Genomic DNA, 22,301 nt, shown 5'->3' on the forward strand with positions numbered 1-22,301 from the left:
TCTTCTCCTTGTGAATGCATTTCTTCATGTGATATGTCATATTTCCAGCCATTACAAATATATTTTAAACTTCTATCCCAAAGCCTTAAAGAATTTAATTATAGCTGTAGATAGATCTTTATTTCTTCTAATTTGGATGGTTCCTATTTTCTTTCAGGGACAAAAATATCTTATTTGTTTACCTTTATTACTCAGATCACATGCTTGGGATAATGTCTCTTAACACATACATTTTTCTGGGAGGTTTTATTGTGATAAAATACACATAACATAAAATTTTATGTTTTAACCATTTTTTAAGTGTACAATTCAGTGGAATTAAGTACATTCACAATGTTTTACAACCATTACTACTATTCATTTCTGGAAATTTTGTATCATCTCAAACAAACAATTAACTCCCCATTATCCCTCCTCCCAGTCCCTAATAACCTCTATTCTACTTTCTATGTAGGTACCTTATATAGGCAGACTCATACAATATTTGTCCCTTTGTGTCTGTCTATTTCACTTAGCATAATATTTTCAAGGTTCATCCATTTTGTAGCATGTATCAGAATTTCCTTCCTTTTTAAGGCTGAATAATATTCTGTAGCATGAATGTATTATATTTTGTTTATCCATTCATATGTTAATAGACACTTGGGTCGTTTTCACCTTTGGCTGCTGTGAACGTTGATGTACAAGTGTCAGTTGTTGGAGTCCCTCTGTTTAATTCTTTGAGCTATATACCTAGGAGTGGAATTGTTATCTTCTATTTTAACTTTTTGAGGAAGAAGTGTTAACACATACAATTTAAAACAGAACTAGTGTACTGTGTTTAGACAATTATTTTGTCATTCACAAAATATTTACAGACTTTATAGATATGTTTTAAAATACTCAAGTAGCTTCACATATGCTAGATAAATAGGAATTATCACAGAGATTTCCTGGAACACATGGTTTTTGAACTAATTCTTGCCAAATGGGAAATATTGGATATCTGAAAACAGAGATGAGATTCCAGACAAAGGAAAAATCGTGTCAATTTACTTTCCCAGCCTATTGTCCTATCATAACTAGCTTAGAAGATGCCATGCTCTTTCATGAATTAGTGACCTTGTTCAAGCACTTCCCTTTGTCTATAAGGCTTCCCCTTACCTCTTCTCTGCTTGTGGACTAGTCACCCTTCATGATCCAACTATCCAAATATCATCTTTGAGTTCCCAAGGCAGAATTACACACCCCTTCATCTGCACCTGCAAGCATTTTGCCCATCGTTTTATTTTAGTACTTATGACTTTGTAATTTGTTTATTTGTTTACCTGCTCTTCTGTCACAATAGATTGTAAACTCTTAAAAGGCAGGAACTATTTTTAATCCATCCTTGATTACTTTTCTTTACCTACTCACACAATCCCAGGGTCCAACCTAGGGCTTCGTCTATGGGAGGCATACAGTAATTATGGAAGAAATCAATGAAGGAAGGAAACAAAGAAAACAAGGAAGGAGGAAACTCCCTAGATGGTTTCCAATGGGAAAGCAACATCAGTGGGAAAGTATCTATGTCTGCCTCTCTATCTGTCTATCTATCTAACTACCTATCTATCTATCTGTCTATCTATCTATCTTTCCATCCATCCATCTATCCATCCATCCATCCTACCTACTTACTACCTACCTACCTAACTGCCTACCTACTTATCTTAATTAAAGGCATTAAAACAGGATGTCCCAGCATGGTTTTCATAGCACCCCTGGGTATCTCCAGTTATCTTAAGAAATGTTTTTGACCTTTACAGAGTGAATGGATCTTCTTTTTATTTTAATTTTTTTTAGGATGAGATAATCTTTTATTTATTTTTTTTAATTTAACATCTTTATTGGAGTATAATTGCTTTATAATGGTGTGTTAGTTTCTGCTTTATAACAAAGTGAATCAGTTATATATATATATATGTCCCCATATCTCTTCCCTCTTGCGTCTCCCTCCCTCCCACCCTCCCTATCCCACTCCTCTAGGTGGTCACAAAGTGCCGAGCTGATCTCCCAGTTCTATGCGGCAACACTTTTGTGGCAGGAAAGGTCATAAAAACAAGTCTTTGACAGGGCAGCACAGCTGTCTCAATCACTGTTTAGAAACAAAGAAATGCTTATCAGCAAACAGGCTTACCAAAAAGTGTTGGTATGTTTTTCCACAGGACATGCATCCCACATAAATTCTGTCACATTTTGTGACTTTTATCCTTGAATTTCTTCTCTGTAAGTTAATGGAATCTGGCTAAATTTTCACTGAAGCATGTTCACACTCTTGAATTTGTGTTAGTTGATTTTCCATCATTAGCTTTGTCATTTGACAAGATGGAATTGAATCTACCATAGCATAGCTGAATGTAAGCTCTGGAATCAAACAGACTTTGGCTTCAAACTCTGATCCTCTTAATTATCTCTATGACCTTGAATAAATTATATGACTTCGCTAAGCTTTAGTTTCCTTGTAAGTAAAATGGAGATAATCTTACTTACTTTTTGGGTTGTTGCAAGGATTCACAACAATATGTAAATAAGATGCCTAGCAGGGTATCTAATGCATAGTAAAAACTCCACAAATTTTAGGTCCGTAAATTATACAGCTAAGGAGTTCATGCTCCTTGAATTCCTACTTTGGCATCAGTTGTCTCAATATAGGATAGTTATTTCTTCTTCTTTTTATTTTATTTTTTTTGCAGTACGTGGGCCTCTCACTGTTGTGGCCTCTCTCGTTGCGGAGCACAGGCTCCGGACGCGCAGGCTCAGCGGCCATGGCTCACGGGCCTAGCCGCTCCGCAGCATGTGGGATCTTCCCAGACCGGGGCACGAACCCGTGTCCCCTGCATCGGCAGGCGGACTCTCAACCACTGTGCCACCAGGGAAGCCCTATTTCTTTTCTGATAACATTGTTGAGTTCTACTGGTAAATGTGGATTTTATAAGGATAAAGAATTATAAGAAGTTACAAATTTTGTATTCTCTTTTTCAAATAACCCCTAGGCATATCATATTTCTCTCACTGTTAATTTCCTAATAAAGTCAAAATAAATTTTTAATCATCTTTTAGGAGTCAGGTGGTAGAAGTGAAGCCTCAAATGCCGTTTCCTCAGGTGCTACACCTGCAGCACCTGGTGATGAGAATGACACTATGGACATATCAGAAGTATCAACAGAATCAGGTTTTTCTGCCAGCCACTCATCTCCTTCCAACGGTTCTGAAGGGGCTGCAAATGCTGACTTTGCCAGTACCATCTGTAAGTGTATTTAATATAATCTCCAAATGTTGCGGTCTGTTCACATATTAAATACAGTGTTTGACCACTAGTTCATTATCAGAAAAGAATCAAATCATTCTGATACTCAGTTGACATAAATTCAGATGGATGTATATATATTTTTAAATCTACTCTTCACTTAGTCTTTATGGCACCTAAATTTGAACTACAATTGAGAAATTGGGTCCCTCATCTGGATTTTACTTGCAATCTAATCACAGTAACTTGAAGTATATTCATATTCAGAAATGTATTCTGACCATCTTGATTTGTGTTAACTGATGGTTATGGATTTATAGAAATTATAGCTCCAATAAAAAAATAAAATACAGTAAAGGAAAAGGAATTTTTCTAAGCTATGTCTCATTTGTGGAAACAGTCAAGCGCATATGGTGTAAGTTCTCTCAATATCTTCTCTTCACAGTATATGCTGGATTAGTGGAAGTACCTGAGAAATCATCTAAGCAACCCTCTGAAGTCAATGTTAACCCACTCTATGTCTCTCCTGAATGTAAAAAACCACTAATCCACATGTATGAAAAGGAATTCACTTCTGAGATCTGCTGTGGTTCTTTGTGGGGTGAGTTTGGTTTCTTAAAACTGAGTTGTTATATTTTAAAGAATATATTTTTATCTACATAGCAAACTTGTGAAAAATCATAGATGTAAACATGTGTTTGCTATTGAAAAACCATTTCCAAGTATATACATATATACACATACATATACACACACAGTAGTTAACTTGCTTATTTATTTATTTGCTGATTTATTTTTACTCAATGCAGTTTGCTGTTTGAATTACTTCCTACCCTTTTTATTCTGTTTTTCTTTACTGCCCTAATTAACTTGGCTAAAATATAAAATTGGACTAGGTTATGATTATTTGAAAATTCAAGCTTAGTATTTTTAATTTGGTCAGAATGCAACATATAATACCTAATGAGATATTGCAAGAAATTTCTTCAGGTTCTTGTTTTTAAAATATCTTGAGGATTTGTAGAGAAAGTTCCTTGTGTAATATCTTAACTTTGATAGACTTTTTCAACCCTTTGTTCCAGAAGAATTATAACCACATTGGTAATGCTGAGACAATATTTTACCTCAAGCGCGTCTGAATCACAAATGAAACAGAATAAATGAATGCAAGGAAGGGACAAATCCAAAATAAATGCCAACCTCCTACCTTCAGTTTCATAGACTTTGCTTAATGTATGATTGAACAGGAGACAGAATTTTAAATTAAAAATAGAACAGTGTAGCAAACATTATAGTTATGTGGACTAAACAATTTGGAAAAAAAATAAGCCATCCTCAAAGTTCTACTAATATAATGTATTGGATAACAAGAAAGCAAAGTTTACTTCATTATCATTCCAGTCAGACAACTACCCAGAGATGAACTTAATGTCTAGTAACTCATTTTTATCATTTGTGGTTTTATATTTTGAAAAATAAAAGGTTATAATATGTGTCAGTGTGGTAGACTGAGATCCCCAAAATGGCTGCTGCCAGTGTCTCAGTCCTCAGGGGTTCCCAGCTGCCTCATGCCTCTCCAGGGGGATTCTCTAAGAACAACAAGTGGTTCTGACCCAGGCATCTGCCCTGCATCATGCCACTTGGAGCATGTGAGATTTTGTGCATGCTCTGTAAGAATGAAATTTCCTTTTCCTATAGCCCTCCAGCTCTCCTGAACATAAGCCCCACTTGATTTTCAAAGGCAGATGTTCTAGGAACTCATCTTCCCAGTGCCAGACCCCCAGGCTGGGGAAGCCAATGTGAGTTTCAGACCCCTTGCTCCTTGAGGGGAACCTCTGTGGTTATGATATCCCTTTTGTTTATGAGTCATTGACCCCAGGGTGTGGGTCTTTACTAAACCACATCTCTGCCACTCCTTTCCATCTTGTTGTGGCTCCTTCTTTATGTCTTTAGTTGTGGAAAATCTTTTCTGCTAGTCTTCAGGTCATTCTGATACACAGTTGCTCTGTAAGTGGTTGTAATTTTTGTATGCCCATGGAAAGAGTTGTGTTCAGGGTCTTTCTACTCCACCATCTTGATCCTGACCCCCATTTGAAGTATATTCTAACTTTACTTCAATCTGCTATTTTAGTCTTCTCATTCAGTCTATAAACAGTGCTTCTATTAGAATGAATAAAGCCAGCATACAAATAACAGAGTGTAGGAGTGTAAATACATGAAAGTAGAAACTAATTTTATAGGCATTTAGCAATATACGTTTTTTTAAATATATGTGTGAACACAGAATCACTCAATTTAAAAACAATTTACATGCAATTATTCTAAAAGCATTAAAACCGTGTTACATTTAGCAATGAGATATTAACTGAATTGAAGACTTGATATATACTAGGCATCGTTTATATTTAATGGTAACTTTCAGAAAGGTTGATTGATTTTTATAAAGTTTGGGACAGAAAGGTGCTGAGATATACATAAAGTTCTATTTGTGTGATGGCAAACAAGACACCAGCCAGTAGAATATTGCTCGAGGGTATTATCTTCAATATTTTAATAAAAATAAATTTGTTCTGTTGGCAGAGAGTTCATTTTTACACAGAATGAAGTTAACATTAGCCTAAGATGATAAACATCACCTTTACATAGATCAGCACACTGGAGTAGCAAAAATACTAGTATAAATTCAATTATAACAATGTAATCTGAGCTAATATAGCACTTTTCTTTTCGTATACGAACAGGAGTGAATTTGCTGTTGGGAACTCGATCAAATCTGTATCTGATGGACAGAAGTGGAAAGGCAGACATTACTAAACTTATAAAGCGAAGACCATTCCGTCAAATTCAAGTTGTAGAGCCACTCAATTTGCTGATTACCATCTCCGGTTTGTTTAAGAACTAAAATTAACTGAGTAATTATGCAGATAAATTAGGTCGCAAACTGGGCTAAAGACTTTCTTAAGTGAAAGTATTCATAGGAAAGCACTTTAAATATAAATTTTAATTGGGACACCAGGCTTTCCTACTTGTATTTTCTTACCTATTTACAATTTAAACTTCAGACTCTCCTTTGGTGTCTGGATATTTGATTGTAATGTACCTGTCCGAGGTCAATGACAAGAAAAACCATGCCATTTGCATCCTTTCACATCTTTTCTGAGTAGCAACCTACATCTTCACAACTCACAGCTTCACCCACCCATGCACACACGACCACACTAACCTCCACTATATACCTTTCTTGTGTTAGAAGCAACAAAGAACAAAAAGGACAATAATTGGATAAAAATGAGACTCATCTCTGCCACAGCTGTATAATAAAGGCCTACAGATAGGACTAGTAACAAGAATGGATCCCCTAAGATCTGTCCATTCTTCCCACATAGTAGTTGAACTTCTTAGTTTTGGTCAGTCAGATCCTGAACCTTGAAATATGAGAGACCAAGTATATGGATGTTAATAATTATTGTGATTACTAAACAGTACTTGGTATCAGGAAAGCCCTAACATTAATGCTGAGTTTAGGCAAAAAAATGACTGTTGAAAGATTAGGAAAAATTTTTTAAATGGTTTGACTGTAGAATAAAATTATGCTAATCACAGTAATTTTATGTGTTTATATACTTCCTGTCTGTACCTAATAACGATATTGCACATTAATTAATGATTATGTATAGTCCTAAATATGATTCATTTTGCTTTAAGTTTTGGTTAGAGAAATCCTCTACAGATATACTAAAGTGTCATGATTTTTTGGTCATTCATTTATAATTGCTTGAGGCACACAGAAGCAACATTTAGTTTTTGAAAACATCTGGGTGGCTTATAGACTGCACATCTGGATAACAGATTTCTTTACTTTTTATCCAGCTTTCTCTAACCCAAATGTTCTCTTTTTAATTCTTAAGTTTCTCTTAAATGTAGATTATTTTTGCATCAAATAGTAGTGAGAACGTCAGTATAGAAAGATATCTAATAGTTCGGATTTCAATTTTATTTTACCATTTGAGACTAGAATGGCAATAGATATAGATGTTTGATTTCTAACACTACCCAAAAATGTTGTGTAAAAATATATTTAAGATTAATTACATAAATGAGAATCTTATTGTTGGGCCCAGAAATCTTACAGTTGTAAACCCTAAAAATGAATGTAAAGTCACTATATATGAAAAGAAATGTGTAATTTTAATGGCTTGTTTTTCTGAAGGAATTGTAGGAATTTGATGGGACTTACAGTTAGAAAATTAACATTAAAGATAGATTGGGCCGAGAAAAAATAATGAAACTGTTCAGTTACTTCGTAAGTATACTGGAATGAAAGAGTACAAAGACCCATCTCACTGGCCCAGAATGCCTAACAAGAAATACATAAGAAACCCTTCTCATATATACACACTACCAGAGATAGCTTCTGGGTCTCTGAATCCCAGAAAGGTCATGACTTAGATAAGAAGCTAAGGTACAAATGAATGGATGGTGATTCTGTTGCCTGCAAAGTGGCAGTCTTAACCTGTCCCAAAGAAGTATTTTACATTTGCTTCTACATAGGTAGCTGGTAGACACTTCAGCTATCTCTTGGAAGTGAGAGACTGAGAGACTTTGCTATCACATTTCCAAACTCTAAAGGGAAGACTCTGATGCAGCATAGATTTTTAAAAGTGCTTTTTTACTTTAATGAAAACATTTGGTTAAAAAGACAAAAATGCTTTTACCTTTTTTGTTCTTCTAATATATAAAAACATAGACTGAATTGAAACATTGTATCTTTTCTTATCTATCAGGCCATAAGAACAGACTTCGGGTATATCATTTGACCTGGCTGAGAAACAAGATTTTGAATGATGATCCAGAAAGTAAAAGAAGACAAGAGGAAATGCTCAAGACAGAGGAAGCCTGCAAAGCTATTGATAAGTTGACAGGTTGTGAACACTTCAGTGTCCGTAAGTCTCATTTCATGTTTACTATAGCTATATAAATTTTGCTTCCCTTCATTTGGTGAAGAACATTATTGTGAAAGGCAAAGTAGAGAAAGAAAAGAATTTGCAACTTTAAATACAAAAATGAGTGAATTTCACTGACACACCTTTCAGGTCTTTTATGTCACAATCTTGGCTGTTATTGAGAAAATATAGATTGACTGAAATAGCTATTGGAGTTAAGTTTGGTTCACTTTCTCACCTTTCTTCCCTTCCCAGTCACTCTAATTAGTTCATATGAACTAATATTTCTTCCTGTTTCTATCTAACTTCAATTATATAAGTGGCATTGATGTATCTTCAATAACCTACAAGGAGATTTATATGACATTATCTTTTCTTGGAACAGCAATAAAATAGGATCACATAATAATTCCTTTTTTCAAAATCAGAAAATCCCTCTTAATACTGACCAGGAAACTTTACCATGAGTCAAAACGAAAATTCATCAATTGTCTGCTGGCTCTCATTCCCACTGTTGATATTCATGAATATAATTGCTAAATATTTCCTGTCTGATTACTGTGTTTTCATATCCCCTGTCTCTTCACAACCATCCACTGTGAAATGGAGTAACAAATCCAAGGTCTTAGAGTCCTGCTCTAATCTGTCAACAACTTGGAAGTAATGTTATCCAATTCTTTCTGTTTCTGAAACAAATCCCCTCTACTCTCAGCCTTTGTTTTCTTCTTTCCTCTTTACTAATTGCCTGTGAGGCAGAACTAGTGGCATAGGTAAGAGATAGCTGGAATCACATAATATGAGTTGTGGCAGTATATTTCTACACTGACTGACCATTTTTGTTCTGCATAGAAAGAGCCTTTCCAAGGATAGGTTTCCATATGTGTGTACATATGTACACAAACAACAATAAAGGTAGGAATGAGCACCCAGACAACTTAGCCATCAAATAAATATACTACTTTCTTCTAGTTTTATGTATCACTAATTTCCTCCAAATCATATTACGTAAATGTGGTAGCCAGAGGTGAAAGATATTCCCAGATGTTAACTCAAAAGTTTATATAGCAGAACTGCCTCTTACTAACTTACCGAGTTTTTAGTTGAATAAGAGAGAGTTTACAAAGATAGTCATCTTTCAAATCTATGCTTTTGGTAAACAGATGGACTAGTTTAGTCCAGTTTTCCTGGCTGACCGCATTCCAACCCATCCCAGCTCTCATAACAACAATAACATTTGTCCTACTGACAGGTGGAACAGTAGCACCTTTACATAGGAAGACAACAACATAACCATACTTGCATGGTATTTTCATAGCCTTCCAAGGTCAACAAAATAATGGACCGACATCAGTTACTGTCGTATTTTTAAATTATTGGAACTATTTTCTTAACAAAGAATTTCTTTGCTTCTTGGGGGTTTATTATTCATGCTTCTTTGACCTACTTCTGAACAGTTTAAAAAAAAAGAAAGCAAAGCTAGACTCAGAGAGACAGAGATACAGAATGAGAAAGAGAGAAGGAGAGAGGAAGGGAGGGGAGAGGTGAGAGAGAATTTGTATATATTAGTCTCAGATGAAGTCTGGCTAGCGAATACAGAAGCAGTGTCTCTGCCAAAGAAGCGGGGTTTTAGCGCAAATATAAATCTAGAAGTAGGACAAAATATTTCATGAGAGCCAGAAGGTCTAGCCAAGAGCAAGCATATACTCTTTATATATTTTCTCTTTTTTAATAAAAAAAACTCTATTGAAATGTTACATATCATAAAATACACCCCATTAAAGTGTACAATTAAAGGGTTTAGGGTATGTTTATAGAGTTGTGTAACCATCACCATGATCTAATTTTCATCATTCCAAAAAGAAACCTCATGGCCATTAGCAGACACTCCATATTTTATTCCTCTTACCTTATTCCACTCATAGTCCTAAGTAGCTACTGATCTACTTTCTTTGCTGTGGATTTGTCTTTTTTCCACGATTTACTTAAATGGAATTATATATGTGGTCTTTTGTGACAAGCTTCTGTCACTTAGCGTAATGTTTTCAAAGTTCATCCATGCTGTAACCTATTCAATATGTATCAGTATTCCTTTTTATTCCTGAATAGTATTGCATTGTATGGATATATCACCTTTTGTTTATCCGGTTTTTTATACATCCATTGTTTTATATGTTTGCACTTTTTCCACTTTTTGGCTATTAGGAATAATTCTGCTATGAACATTTTCATACATGTCTTTGTACATTGGAGTGAATATTTTCTTTTCTCTTAGTACTGCCAGAATATTTTTAAAAGTGACTGACAGAACTGTTTTACATTGCCATAAGTATGAAAGCTCCATTTTTCTCTTCATTCTTACCAACACCTGTAAATGTCAGTCTTTTGATCCTAGACATCCAAGTGGGCGTAACGTGGCATCACATTATAGTTTTGATTTGCACTTCCCTGATGAATAATGTTGTTGAGCATCTTTTCAAGTGTTTATTGACCATTTGTATATCTTTCTTGGCTTATTTATCTTTTTGTTGTTGAGTTGTAAGTATTCTTTATATATTCTGGACATTAGACCTTTATCAGATATATGATTTGCAGATATTTATTCCCGTTCCATACTTTGTCTTTTCACTTTCTTGATAGTGTCCTTTGATACATAGAAGTATTAATTTTAATGAAACCCAATTTATCTGTTTCTTTCTTTTGTCGCTTATGCTTTTGGTGTCAAATATAAGAATCTATTGCCATGAAGGTTTATTCCTATATTTACTTCTAAGAGTTTCATAGTTTTAGCTCTTACATTTAGGGCTTTGATCCATTTCAAGTTAATTTTTGTATATAGATTGAGGTAGGAGGTCCAATTCATTTTTTTGTACTTGGATATTCAGTTGTTGCAGTACCATTTGATGAAGAGATTATTCTTTCCCTATTGAATAGTCCTGGCACCACTGATCATACATGTATGGCTTTATTTGTACACTTTCAATTCTACTCCATTGATCTATATGCCTGTCCTTAGGTCAGTACTACACTGTTTTGATTACTGTAGCTTGTAGTAAGTTTAGAAATCGGGAACTGTGAGTCCTCCAACTTTGTTTTTCATTTTCAAGATTGTTTTGGCTATTTGGAGCCTCTTCCAATTCCAAGTGAATTTTAATCAGCATTTCCATTTATGCATAGGGGGCCATTGGGACTTTAATAGAGATTGCAATGAACCTGTAGATCACTTTGGATAGTACTGACCTCTTAACAATGTTAAGTCTACCCGTCCATGAACAGAGGAAGTATTTCCATTTATTTAGGTCTTCTTTAGTTTCTTTCAGCAATGTTCTGTAGTTTTCAGTGGACAATTTAGAGTGTTCTTAAAGGCTAATGCATACACTCCATAAAACTATACAGTATTTTTGTCACCTTCTTTTGGGCATCAAATTGTAACCAAATAACTTTTCTAAAATAAGTGATCTATGGTCTTACATTGTTATTATGACATTTTCAACAACAAACACAAATACTTGAGTGTTCTTGTTAACTCTGTAGCATCGTTACTTCTTTGTATTTTATCATTGTAGTGCAACATGAAGAAACAACATATATTGCAATTGCTTTGAAATCATCAATTCACCTGTATGCATGGGCACCAAAGTCCTTTGATGAAAGCACTGCCATTAAAGTGAGTGGTCTCCTTTTCCTTTGGTTTTTCTTTTGAGAAATTGTAAACAGAACAGTATTTGGAATAGAGTAGCAGAAATATATACCATTCTTCTACAATTAATGTAACTTAAATATACCATGTCAATAATTATCATTTAACCCTTTTTTAGATAATTCACAGGCACCACACCAAGGGAGAGTGTGAGGGAAATCCCTGACCCCTCCCCTTAAAGGACCTCCCCACCAGCTCCTCACTCCCAATTCCTGTAGTCAACATGAAGACCTTCTCTTCTAAAGCCACAAACATAAGCTTTGGGTGCCACCCCAATGACTTGAAGCTGAGAAAGTCCCTGTTCTCTCTTAGTGGGGGGTGGAGAGCAGAGGGAAGGTAAGGAAAGGTGTGACAATGGTAAAGGGGGAAACCTCTACCATTGTAGAGGAATAGTAGAGGAATGAACCTGGAAGAAGAATGAAGGAAGAGAAAGCCTTTGCTTTAATTACCAGGGCTACAGTAGATGGGGGTGGGGAGGAAAGGATGGCTCTATATTCCTTCCAAGCTGGATCTCTAAACACATTTTTCTCTACAACTATTACAAGGAATGGTGGTTAGGCTTATTTGGATTATGAGTACTGTTTCCACCCTTATTATGGTTTAATTGAACTTCTATGGATCAGCCTCTTAAGGCAACCATTTAGTGTCCCAAACAATTAAGTTGCTGATGATTTTTAATCACATCTCATAAACTGGGGACTATTTTTATCTTCATTATCTTTTTATAATGCTCTAGAATTCAACATAAATAAGATTATTTTGTATTTATTCTATAGTAATAAGGACTGATTAATGAGCTGGCAATATTACATAGAGTCCAGTAGCTCCTAATCTGGGATATACATAAGAGTCATCTGGAGCATTTGTTAAAAGTTTAGATCTCAGACCCAACTCCAGGCCAAATTAGTAGGTCTGAAGTGGAGCCTGGGAATCTATATTTTTAGCAAACAACCCAGGAGATTTTGAACTGGTTGGTCCCTGGACAAGTTTTTACAAAGCACTGATAGGGATACATCATGATAGACCCCAACAACGTATTCATGAAATACTATTGTATCTTAGGTCAGGATCTGATTACATGGTATATTTTATAGACCAAAACATCACATGTATACAGTAAAGATGGGTTAATATTTATGACTGCTCCTCAATGTCTATTTGCACAATAAATATGTTCTTTTATAAATAGCACAGACTACTATATAGATAGTCTGGGTCTGTCCTGACACAAATCACATCCCTGATCTGATCTCCCTAAATTGGGCCTTGGGTCAGCTGTCAGTATTTGGATATGGGTTTGTTCTTGGGTGTCTGCTGATTGGTCAGAGCTGCCTGGTATGGAGCTGGAAAACAAAGAAGGTAAGTACCAACAGTCTGTGTAGCCTGATACAGAGTCCCTGGTCCAAGTCCTCACTCCAGTTCTTGAATCCCACCTCATGACTACAGTGTGGTGAAAACTGTGATGCCCAGTCCTCTACTGTGACCTGAACTTGGAAATGAATCCTGTTTGGCTTTTTGTTTCCTTGGATTAGGAACCATAAGAGCCTAGAGTACATCCAGTCTATGTTAGGTTAACATGTCTGGCCTTTCTCATTCCCTACCAAGTGTGCATTGATCAATCAGCAGACTCCGAAGGAGACTACATGTCCTATGAAGCCTATATACGAATACTGGCAAAAATACAGGCAGCTGATCCAGCAAACCGGTTTAAGAGACCAGATGAGCTCCTTCATTTGCTGAAGCTCAAGGCAAGGAATTTAAAGACAGCAAACAGAGTACAGGGCCATACATGGCTCTTATGATTTTGGGAGATTTGGCCTTCGAAGGAAAACTCAATATTTAGAACCTGAATATAATCATTCTTATTGTAATAACAGACCTAAAAAAAAGTTATAATACATAGGTCTCTAAATATATTATGTAATTTTAAAAGTCATTCTGGGTTTTATAAACCTGTTAAACAAAAGGGCAGGGGAATTTTCGCCTTAGACAGAGTGTCATTTTTGGCCTTTTGGCCATATTTGGTTTTATATCTACAGGTTTTTCCAACACTTGGTCATAAGCCAGTGACAGTTGACCTGGCTATTGGTTCTGAAAAAAGACTAAAGATTTTCTTCAGCTCAGCAGATGGATATCACATCATTGATGCAGAATCTGAGGTTATGTCTGATGTGACCCTGCCAAATAACGTAAGATCCCTAGAAATTACTGTATAACACAATTTGAGTATTTCCAACTGTCAAAACTCTTAAAGGTTTAAAAATATGAGTATCAATATCTATATTAGAACTGAGACGTAAAAGGTAAGTATAAAGTGCCAGAAAGTAGTAATGGATAAACAAAAATCACTGATGGTTTCTTAGTCCAGACAGCTAAGTCTGTTCCACAGATAGATTTTGTCTGCAACAGTGATTTTTGTTTGTTTTTAAGTGAATATCGTTTACATTTAAAATCTGGATTTCTATTGAAGAACCAATGATCTGACAATATCAGGCCAACATTACTATCTGGCCATAATCAACTGGAACCAATTTGTGCCCGCCCACTTTTACATGGAACATATGCTATACATTCTCTATCCATCCACCATTATGTATTTATAATAACTGGCCCTTGTAGCCATATGAGTTTGCAACCCTTGCTTTAGTCTTCTGCACCTCATAATGCATTAACAGATTTTTTTAAATTACACCAGTATTGCAGCATTATTATGCCCTTTCTTTATCCAGATTGTAGTACTTTAACTGCGATATATAGCAAATTATCATAAAGTATTCTCTTACAGTATGTTATACTTAGAATTTCTGATCAAAGGATTCAGCATTTTAAAAGCTAATGCACATCAACTCTTAACTCAATTAATTATAAATATGAAAATATGGCACAGCATCTAAAATATAGATAGTTGTAAAAATACTAAACACATCATTTGTCTAAAGAGCTTGAACATAACATAATACCCCTCACACACATGTACCATACATAATATAATTCTCCTATATCTCAAATTTGATGGTAGAAATGATATTTGTCCTATTGAAAATTATATTAAAAAGGAAGGGCTGAACCAACAAATCTTTGCTTCACCCTTTTTGAATTCCTCATTTTGTCAATCACTAAAGTTTTAGCAGTTTAGCATTATACAAAATTCCAGGAGAAAACTTTTATGTACTGCTAAGCCACTGTAGTAATGTGATATTTTGCACAGCTTTCAGAATTATCTATATATCTCTGACAGATTACATGGAGCAATTGTCAGATCATTAATGGAGAATTTTTTTAAAGTTTTGGTCATATTTAACAATCTAATTAGCTGATCATCCTGTTGTCACCTATGACTATATAGAAATCACTGTTTATAAGGTATAAAATACTGAACCAAGCCCAGCCAAAGCCATTTAAATGAGTTCAGGTTAATTTTAGTATAAATATTATAGTACTTTTCACTTGGAGTGTCTTCCATCACTTCCTGCATCTTATTTTTTATGTCATGTCAGATAGCCTTTATTTTGAAGGTAGTGCATTATTGAACACCACAGTATTGGTCCAAGTTTATACTTATTTGAAAAGTCATTTAGGAAGATTGAATTCTGTGTTCCACTTGACTACTAAGCAAGAATAATTATTTTCTTTTGAAACGATCAGTTAATTATTATGGAAACAAGAATGAGAGAAGATGAGGTTTATAAAAAATCATTTTCTGGCCTAATTAGGATACCTTAAGTGTATTAAAAAATAGAATTTTTAGCTAAATGCCCTAGAGTCTTGACCCATTAAAAGAGAAAGGACTCTAATATAAGGGAGGAGAGTGTCTTCTGAAACAGAATGTACTAAAAATAATACTTTTCCAAAAGTGCTAGATTACAAAAGCTGTAAAGCTACAGAATATCTGGTTACTTCAGGAATCATCTGAGAAGCAAGAGAATTACCTTTGAGGCTTTCTGGATTTACAGCAGTCCAGATCTATTCTAAACAAATTTTTTGAGACAATCTTTTTTCTTGAATTTCTTTTTCTCTCTTCCTTCATCTCTTTTCTGATTCAACTGCTCATGAGAGTGCCCAGGGAACGCATTAAAATTGCTTTTCGCCTCTGGATCCCCATTTTAGTTTTAAGAATTGTTGTTGCTGAGACTGAGACATGGCCTCAAGCACTTGGCCTGAGTACGCTGGGTTTGGCAAGTATAGTTTCTGACATTTTTTCCTTTAACTTGCTAAATTCGAAAAATGATAGAGGAATTAATTGTTTGGTTTTTAGGGAAATATGATTAATGTGACAATATCTGTAGTTTAGGCAAGTTTTGTCACATTGTTTTATGCATCATGAAATTTAGAAATTCTTAGATATTTCTTAGTATTTCATCTTCTGTCACCTAATACATCTCTGAATTGAAGATATTTTAAGATTATATAAATTAGATAAGAAATTCTATATTTTTGTGAAGGGAGGATACATTTCAAGCAGTGAAGGATATTATAAGGCTGCCCCTTGTAAATATTTAAACTCAAGCTATTTTAAAGTTAATTTTCTATTTCTGATTTGAATGAATTGGTTGATAAGCAGTGATTTTGTGATTCCTTACTAAAGTATTCATTAGTGTGCTGAAATGAATCTGAAATCAAACAAGTAATGTTTCTTCTATCATTATACATAATAGTTTGTGAAATTTCAACGAATTTCTCTGTGTTGGAAGTATATCTCTGCTTTTTACAAAGTTTCCTCCTAAATATAAAGGAGAATATTAAACAGTGACAGATTTATGACATAGGGAACGCTCTTTTCAAGTGTTGGATAGCATGCTGTTTAGCACTGAAATAGAAATTTCTCTCCTCCCTGCATTTTGTACCTCTTTTTGGTCTTTATTGCTCAACCAAGCTGCTTCAATGAAAGTAGTAGTGATAAAATGTTGGACATGTAAATCCTTATGAAACATAATTCCAGCCCCTGGAAATCATTATACCACAGAATATCATCATTTTACCTGATTCCTTGGGAATTGGCATGATGCTCACCTTCAATGCTGAAGCCCTTTCCATGGAAGCGAATGAACAACTCTTCAAGAAGATCCTTGAAGTGTGGAAAGACATACCATCTTCAGTAGGTATGTATAAAATTTTTCTTCTTTCAGACGATCCCAGAAAAGCTTCTATTTCCTGAAGTATCACTTTTTCTCAAGGCATATAGTGTTAATTTGGGATATGGCATACTTATTCCCTTGTAAGGTAATGTGTATGTTTGTCTTATTCTTAATGAATTCACAAGGCTACCACAAAGAGACTGATTTTGGCTGTCTTAGTTGTTCATTTTCAAAAATCATGTAATTAAAATAGGAAAGTAATTCTTTGCCACAATAATCTGTAATTTTATTTTAAATCCCTTTGCTTGCAGCTTTTACACAGATGTTGAAGCTATTTCATTCCATCACACTGATTTTTGAGGTTTACCTTTACCTTAGGAGACTGCCAAATAGTCACAAGAGAAGAGCAAAATACTTCCATTTTATACAGTCAATAGTGTTCTGTTCAGCAAGTAATATTTCTGTGAAGAATCAAATACAAACTGAATATGTGACATATTGGTTGTCACTAAGATTTCATCAAACTTCATTTACAAAAGAGATAAATATGACTGATTGGAATGCCTATTAGGTACTACCCAGATGGCAACATAAAGAAAACTGCCTTTTCATCTTCATTAGACCAGGACATATTTTTTTCTTCCTGACCATCACAGGACTGCTGATCTGGGCAATCTGAATAACTTGAAACTCGTATTTCTCTGAGTCTTGGTGACTACAGAGGGGATTCTAGATAGGGAACAGAATAATGCATATGAACAGTAAAAAATATTAGGGAGAGAGTAGAATGATTTGCTTGAAGATAAATGTTCCTGGAAGGAAGATAAGGTTAATGAAGCAAATAATGGAGAAGGGAGAAGGAGAGGGAGAGGGAGAAGGACAAGGAGAGGGTGAGGGAGGGAGGGAGGGGGGAGAGAGGGAGAGAGAGAGAGAGAGAAGGAAGGAAGGGAAGGAAGGGAGGGAGGGAGGGAAGGAGGACAAGAGAGACAGAGAGAAAATAGTTTATCAATAAAGAAACCAGAAGCTTCTGAAATCTCTATAAAATGGCTAAATGTGATCCACATGTGGCTTTAAAGACCAGTTTGAAAGAACTTCTCTTTAATGGACATTTTTTCCATTATGGGATGATGGCACTTTGCACTGCATCTGCAGAATCCTTTCCTTTTGCATACATAGTGTTAAGGATTATCCTGAAAACCTCCTCCAATTTCTTCAAAAGGTAAGAACTCACAGAGGGTTTAAAACCATTCTGTGACAAGACATAAACGTTTACAATATAATTGACAGATCTGTGGCAAAAAAAAAACCCTGAAATAATGAATCTTGTTCTAACCTTTACAGTGGTTGTGATCAATATATTAATCAGAAATTGGAATAAGGAAATTCAGTTCAAATGGGAAACAGAACCCCTATATTTATGCCATATTTATGCCACATGTAGACAATGATAGGACTCAAAGAAGTCTTAAAAAGTCATCTGGTACAGTTCTTGTCCTTCGGCAGGACAACTTCTGACCTAAAAGAAAGAGCTATTTTAAGTCACTAAAATTGAAAAGCATCCCTCTATGTGTAAAATAAATTATAGCACTATAAAAACATGATATTTTGGTCTGTGTATTAATGGTATTTTGAGAGTATATAAAGATTGCATTATAACACTAATATTAAGGAAATCAATTACTCTCTTTTTCTGTTTAAAAGCAACTGCTTTGTTATCTAAAACTAACCTAGATCCAGATTTTCCCAATCTACATTCCTTTAGATATAATGAATGTTTTTACTAATAAGATCTTTGCTTTGGATCTTCAAACAAATATATAGAGACTTAGCAATCACAGCAAGTATCATTAAGCATTCCGAACTAAATCATTGGATTCCACCCCATACACAAGTTAGCTCAGTAGCTAGGTTAAGTGGCTGATTAATGTGTTTTAGAATTAAGGTAGAAATTATGTAATGCCATGTGAACTGTGTACTTGGGCTCAGCAATTACATTGTGCATTAAGTTTAGAAAATTTTGCTGTATGCAGTTGTTGGAAAAAATACTGCTCTCCATGTCAGAAAATACCTTACAGTGTCAGCTGACTATATGGCTATTTACATAATTAGGTTTTCTGCTTTAAAGCAATTGTCATAGTCTTTATTGTCACTGAGTAATGTAAAACACGGTCCAATAGTTTAAATCTTAATAAAAATTTCCTGAGCAAGAGAAACGCTTAGCAGTATCAAATTAGCTTTAGTTCTATGTATAACATGGTAATTAATTGAATTACATTAGAGTTGCTAAAGTCATTATTTGAGCGAGTCATCTTTTAGCAGTTTTAATTTTGAAAAGTTAGTCAGATTTCAATGTATGTCACTTAAGCACAAGTACAAACCCTTACAGGATGTTGTACCTCAACTAGATTATAAAATAAAGAATCACTGTAGCTAGATTTGACTTTCTACAAACAGGGTAAGATTAACCCTTAGCTTTTTCTGTGGTATTGGAGAATATGAATACAAAAATTAACTGAGATCTAGTTATTCACAATGTTGAATAGTTGGTCACAATGGTGATAGTACATAGCTGGCTTGAACACCACTGTTGAGCAGCATAGTGGCCAAACAACAGTCTTATAAGCAGGAAAGAAGAATGTATTTACCTGAACTGTAATAATGTCCCTCTTAATAATCAAATGTTGACTGTGTTTATAATTTTCTATCACTGACAGAAAGATATTATGTTTTTCTGATTTTTAAATTTTTATTGTAGCTTATGAGTGTTCACAGCGAGCCACAGGATGGGGCCAAAAAGCCATTGAAGTCCGCTCTTTGCAGTCAAGGGTTCTGGAAAGTGAACTGAAGCGCAGGTCAATTAAGAAGCTGAGATTTCTGTGTACCCGAGGTGACAAGGTATAGTTTACATCCCCCAGTTAAAGCAAAAATAAAGCAAGTGATGAAAATTAACTAAGGAAATTTATATCCTTTTCTTTCTGGCTATAAATATATTTCCCAAATTGGCATACTCTTAATAATATAATAAATTAATAAAAATATTTTTGCAATTTGCATTAGAAACATTGATTTGGTAAACCATGAAATTTGATTTCAAAAGAAATCATTTTCAAAAATGTAAAAATTCTAATTGTGTCCAAAGCAAAGCTTAGCCTTTATTTTATTTCTTACAAATTCCATTATTGTCTTTGATGTGTAGTTCTTTTCATGTTCATATTAATATGATATTTTGAAAAAGAATGCTTGAGTAAATCTGCCTTTTATAGTTTTCAATGTAATCCAATAACAGAAGAAGGAAAAAGTTACTTATGTTTGCTGAACACCTAATTATATGGTAGAGTTTGTGCTAAATACTTTAGAAGCTATCATAGTTAATCTTCACAAGTGGACATTATTATGTCCATTTCACAGGAAAGAAAAATAAAATCAAGATTTGGCAATTATTTGTGTAATGTGGTCACTTTTAACCAACTCAGATAGTTTAGATGGAAAAATGAATTGCATGACATCATTACAGTCCCGACATGTTATGAGAAATAATAGCGTGAAGAAATAATTCTAATAAGACCAGGAAACATTCACATTTGGAAGAAATTGCAAAGGATTTGAATTAATATCAGAAAAAACAGGGTAAAGCACTGGGCATCAAGAAAAGGTACTTTTTTGTAATATAAAGGGATATAATGGCAAGAACCAGTGATTGAGATCGGATAGATCTAGGATGCAGTCCCAGCTTTGCCACCTAACTACGTGTAAAAACCTGGAAGTTTGACTAGTCCTTCCGAACCTTAGCTTTTTCATCTCAGAAATGGGAATATTAATAACTACTTTGGGAACAATTCTGAAAATTATCAATAATATGTATATAGTAAGCATCTCACAGATTGACTGGCACATAAAAGTGTTAAATCACGGGTAGCTAGTGTTATTATCATCATCATCATCATTACATCACACACCCTCTTAAGTATATCCATTGTGGATGTTGAAATCCTTAGTCCTAACAAGGATACCTCTGTTTGCTATTTATATTATTGTACTGTCCTAATTTTCTTTATGGCACAGACCATAATTACACAACATGTTCCTCTCTAAGCCAATTGGTTTAGCTCATAATCTCAGTCTTTTGATGTCAGTCTTCCACTGAAATAGAAGCTTGCACCAAGTAGAAAATTTCAGTGGCCTCTTAAACACCAGCAACAATGTGAACATCTAAATAAGGTAATATTTTCCATATATTAAAAGAAAAAGGAAAGCCAACTTGAATAAAAATAGATTTTAAACAAATAGCAAAGGAGAATTGTTAACCAAACCAATCAAGAAGTTTAGCAGATGAATGCCACCTACAAAAATCTAATTTTATTTAAACTATATGAAGTACAATTGTAGAATATGTTAAAAGGTTATTTTTTACTTGTAATTTAGACTCCATACTAATTTAAATTCATATTCTTTAATCTGAGGAAATCCCTTTCTGAAAAACAGTATGGCTTAATACTTTATTGATTGGTGCAGATAAATTGAAGTTATAGTTGTACCTATCAAATATCAGTTTGCAATGTATTAAATATTTACTGATGGTGTCTCATTCTCTCTTTTTAAAGCTGTTCTTTACCTCTATCCTGCGCAATCGCCACAGCCGGGTTTACTTCATGACCCTTGGAAAACTTGAAGAGCTCCAAAGCAGTTATGGTGTTTAAAAGGTTCCAATGATTTATTATAACAATTATAAACATCATAAATATGCAATTTGCATTTTAAATTTCTGAGATTAAATGAGCATTCAGTTTTACTGGTAGGGAAAAATTAAATCAGATACTTTTAATGTAGCACAGAATAGTTTTAATGAGAAATGTAGCTTTATATATAAAATTAACTATAGCAAGCTCTATGTACTCCAATGGTGTACAATATCTTTTGCACAAACCTTGTAACTTTTGTTACTGTGAATTCAAACATTACTCTTTGGACAGTTTGGACAGTATCTATATTCAGATTTTACAACATGGAGTTAAGAAACCTGTAATAAGTTAGATTCCAAACAGCTTTCAAAAGTGTTGGCCCTGAATGAGGGGGTTATTTTTGGAAAAAAATAAAAATAGCAACAAACCATATGCAAATTTGCCAAGTCCTATAAAGAACCAAAGGTTAGATTATGAAATGAAAATAATAAGGACTAAACATAAACCAGACTAAGGCTGAACAACCTGCATGCCTGGAGAAAACTACAGTGATAAAGGGGAAAAGGCCACCCATTTCCTCATTGCTCCATAACAGTTAAGCCACAGATAGAGAACAGTTGTGTTCTTTTCACCCCATGTTAA

General features: G+C 34.5%; 1 protein-coding gene across 3 annotated transcripts in view; it reads left to right on the forward strand.

The window, feature by feature from the left end:
* Nucleotides 1-21,677, forward strand: part of NRK (Nik related kinase) — a gene marked incomplete at both ends in the record, with an annotated part of 140,826 nt that extends 119,149 nt beyond the window's left edge. The window contains 10 exons of one of the 3 annotated variants that reach the window (XM_079727935.1): nt 3,079-3,265; nt 3,711-3,866; nt 6,007-6,150; nt 8,050-8,208; nt 11,772-11,876; nt 13,511-13,653; nt 13,945-14,094; nt 16,845-17,004; nt 19,736-19,875; nt 21,582-21,677. In XM_079727935.1, coding sequence (XP_079584061.1) covers nt 3,079-3,265; nt 3,711-3,866; nt 6,007-6,150; nt 8,050-8,208; nt 11,772-11,876; nt 13,511-13,653; nt 13,945-14,094; nt 16,845-17,004; nt 19,736-19,875; nt 21,582-21,677 — 1,440 coding nt within the window. The remainder of the gene's footprint in view (nt 1-3,078; nt 3,266-3,710; nt 3,867-6,006; nt 6,151-8,049; nt 8,209-11,771; nt 11,877-13,510; nt 13,654-13,944; nt 14,095-16,844; nt 17,005-19,735; nt 19,876-21,581) is intronic. The other 2 variants (XM_079727936.1, XM_079727937.1) reach the window with 2 other exon arrangements.
* Nucleotides 21,678-22,301: the final 624 nt, after the last annotated feature.

Source organism: Hyperoodon ampullatus (genome assembly GCF_949752795.1).
Source record: "Hyperoodon ampullatus genome assembly, chromosome: X".
Classification (NCBI taxonomy): domain Eukaryota; kingdom Metazoa; phylum Chordata; class Mammalia; order Artiodactyla; family Ziphiidae; genus Hyperoodon; species Hyperoodon ampullatus.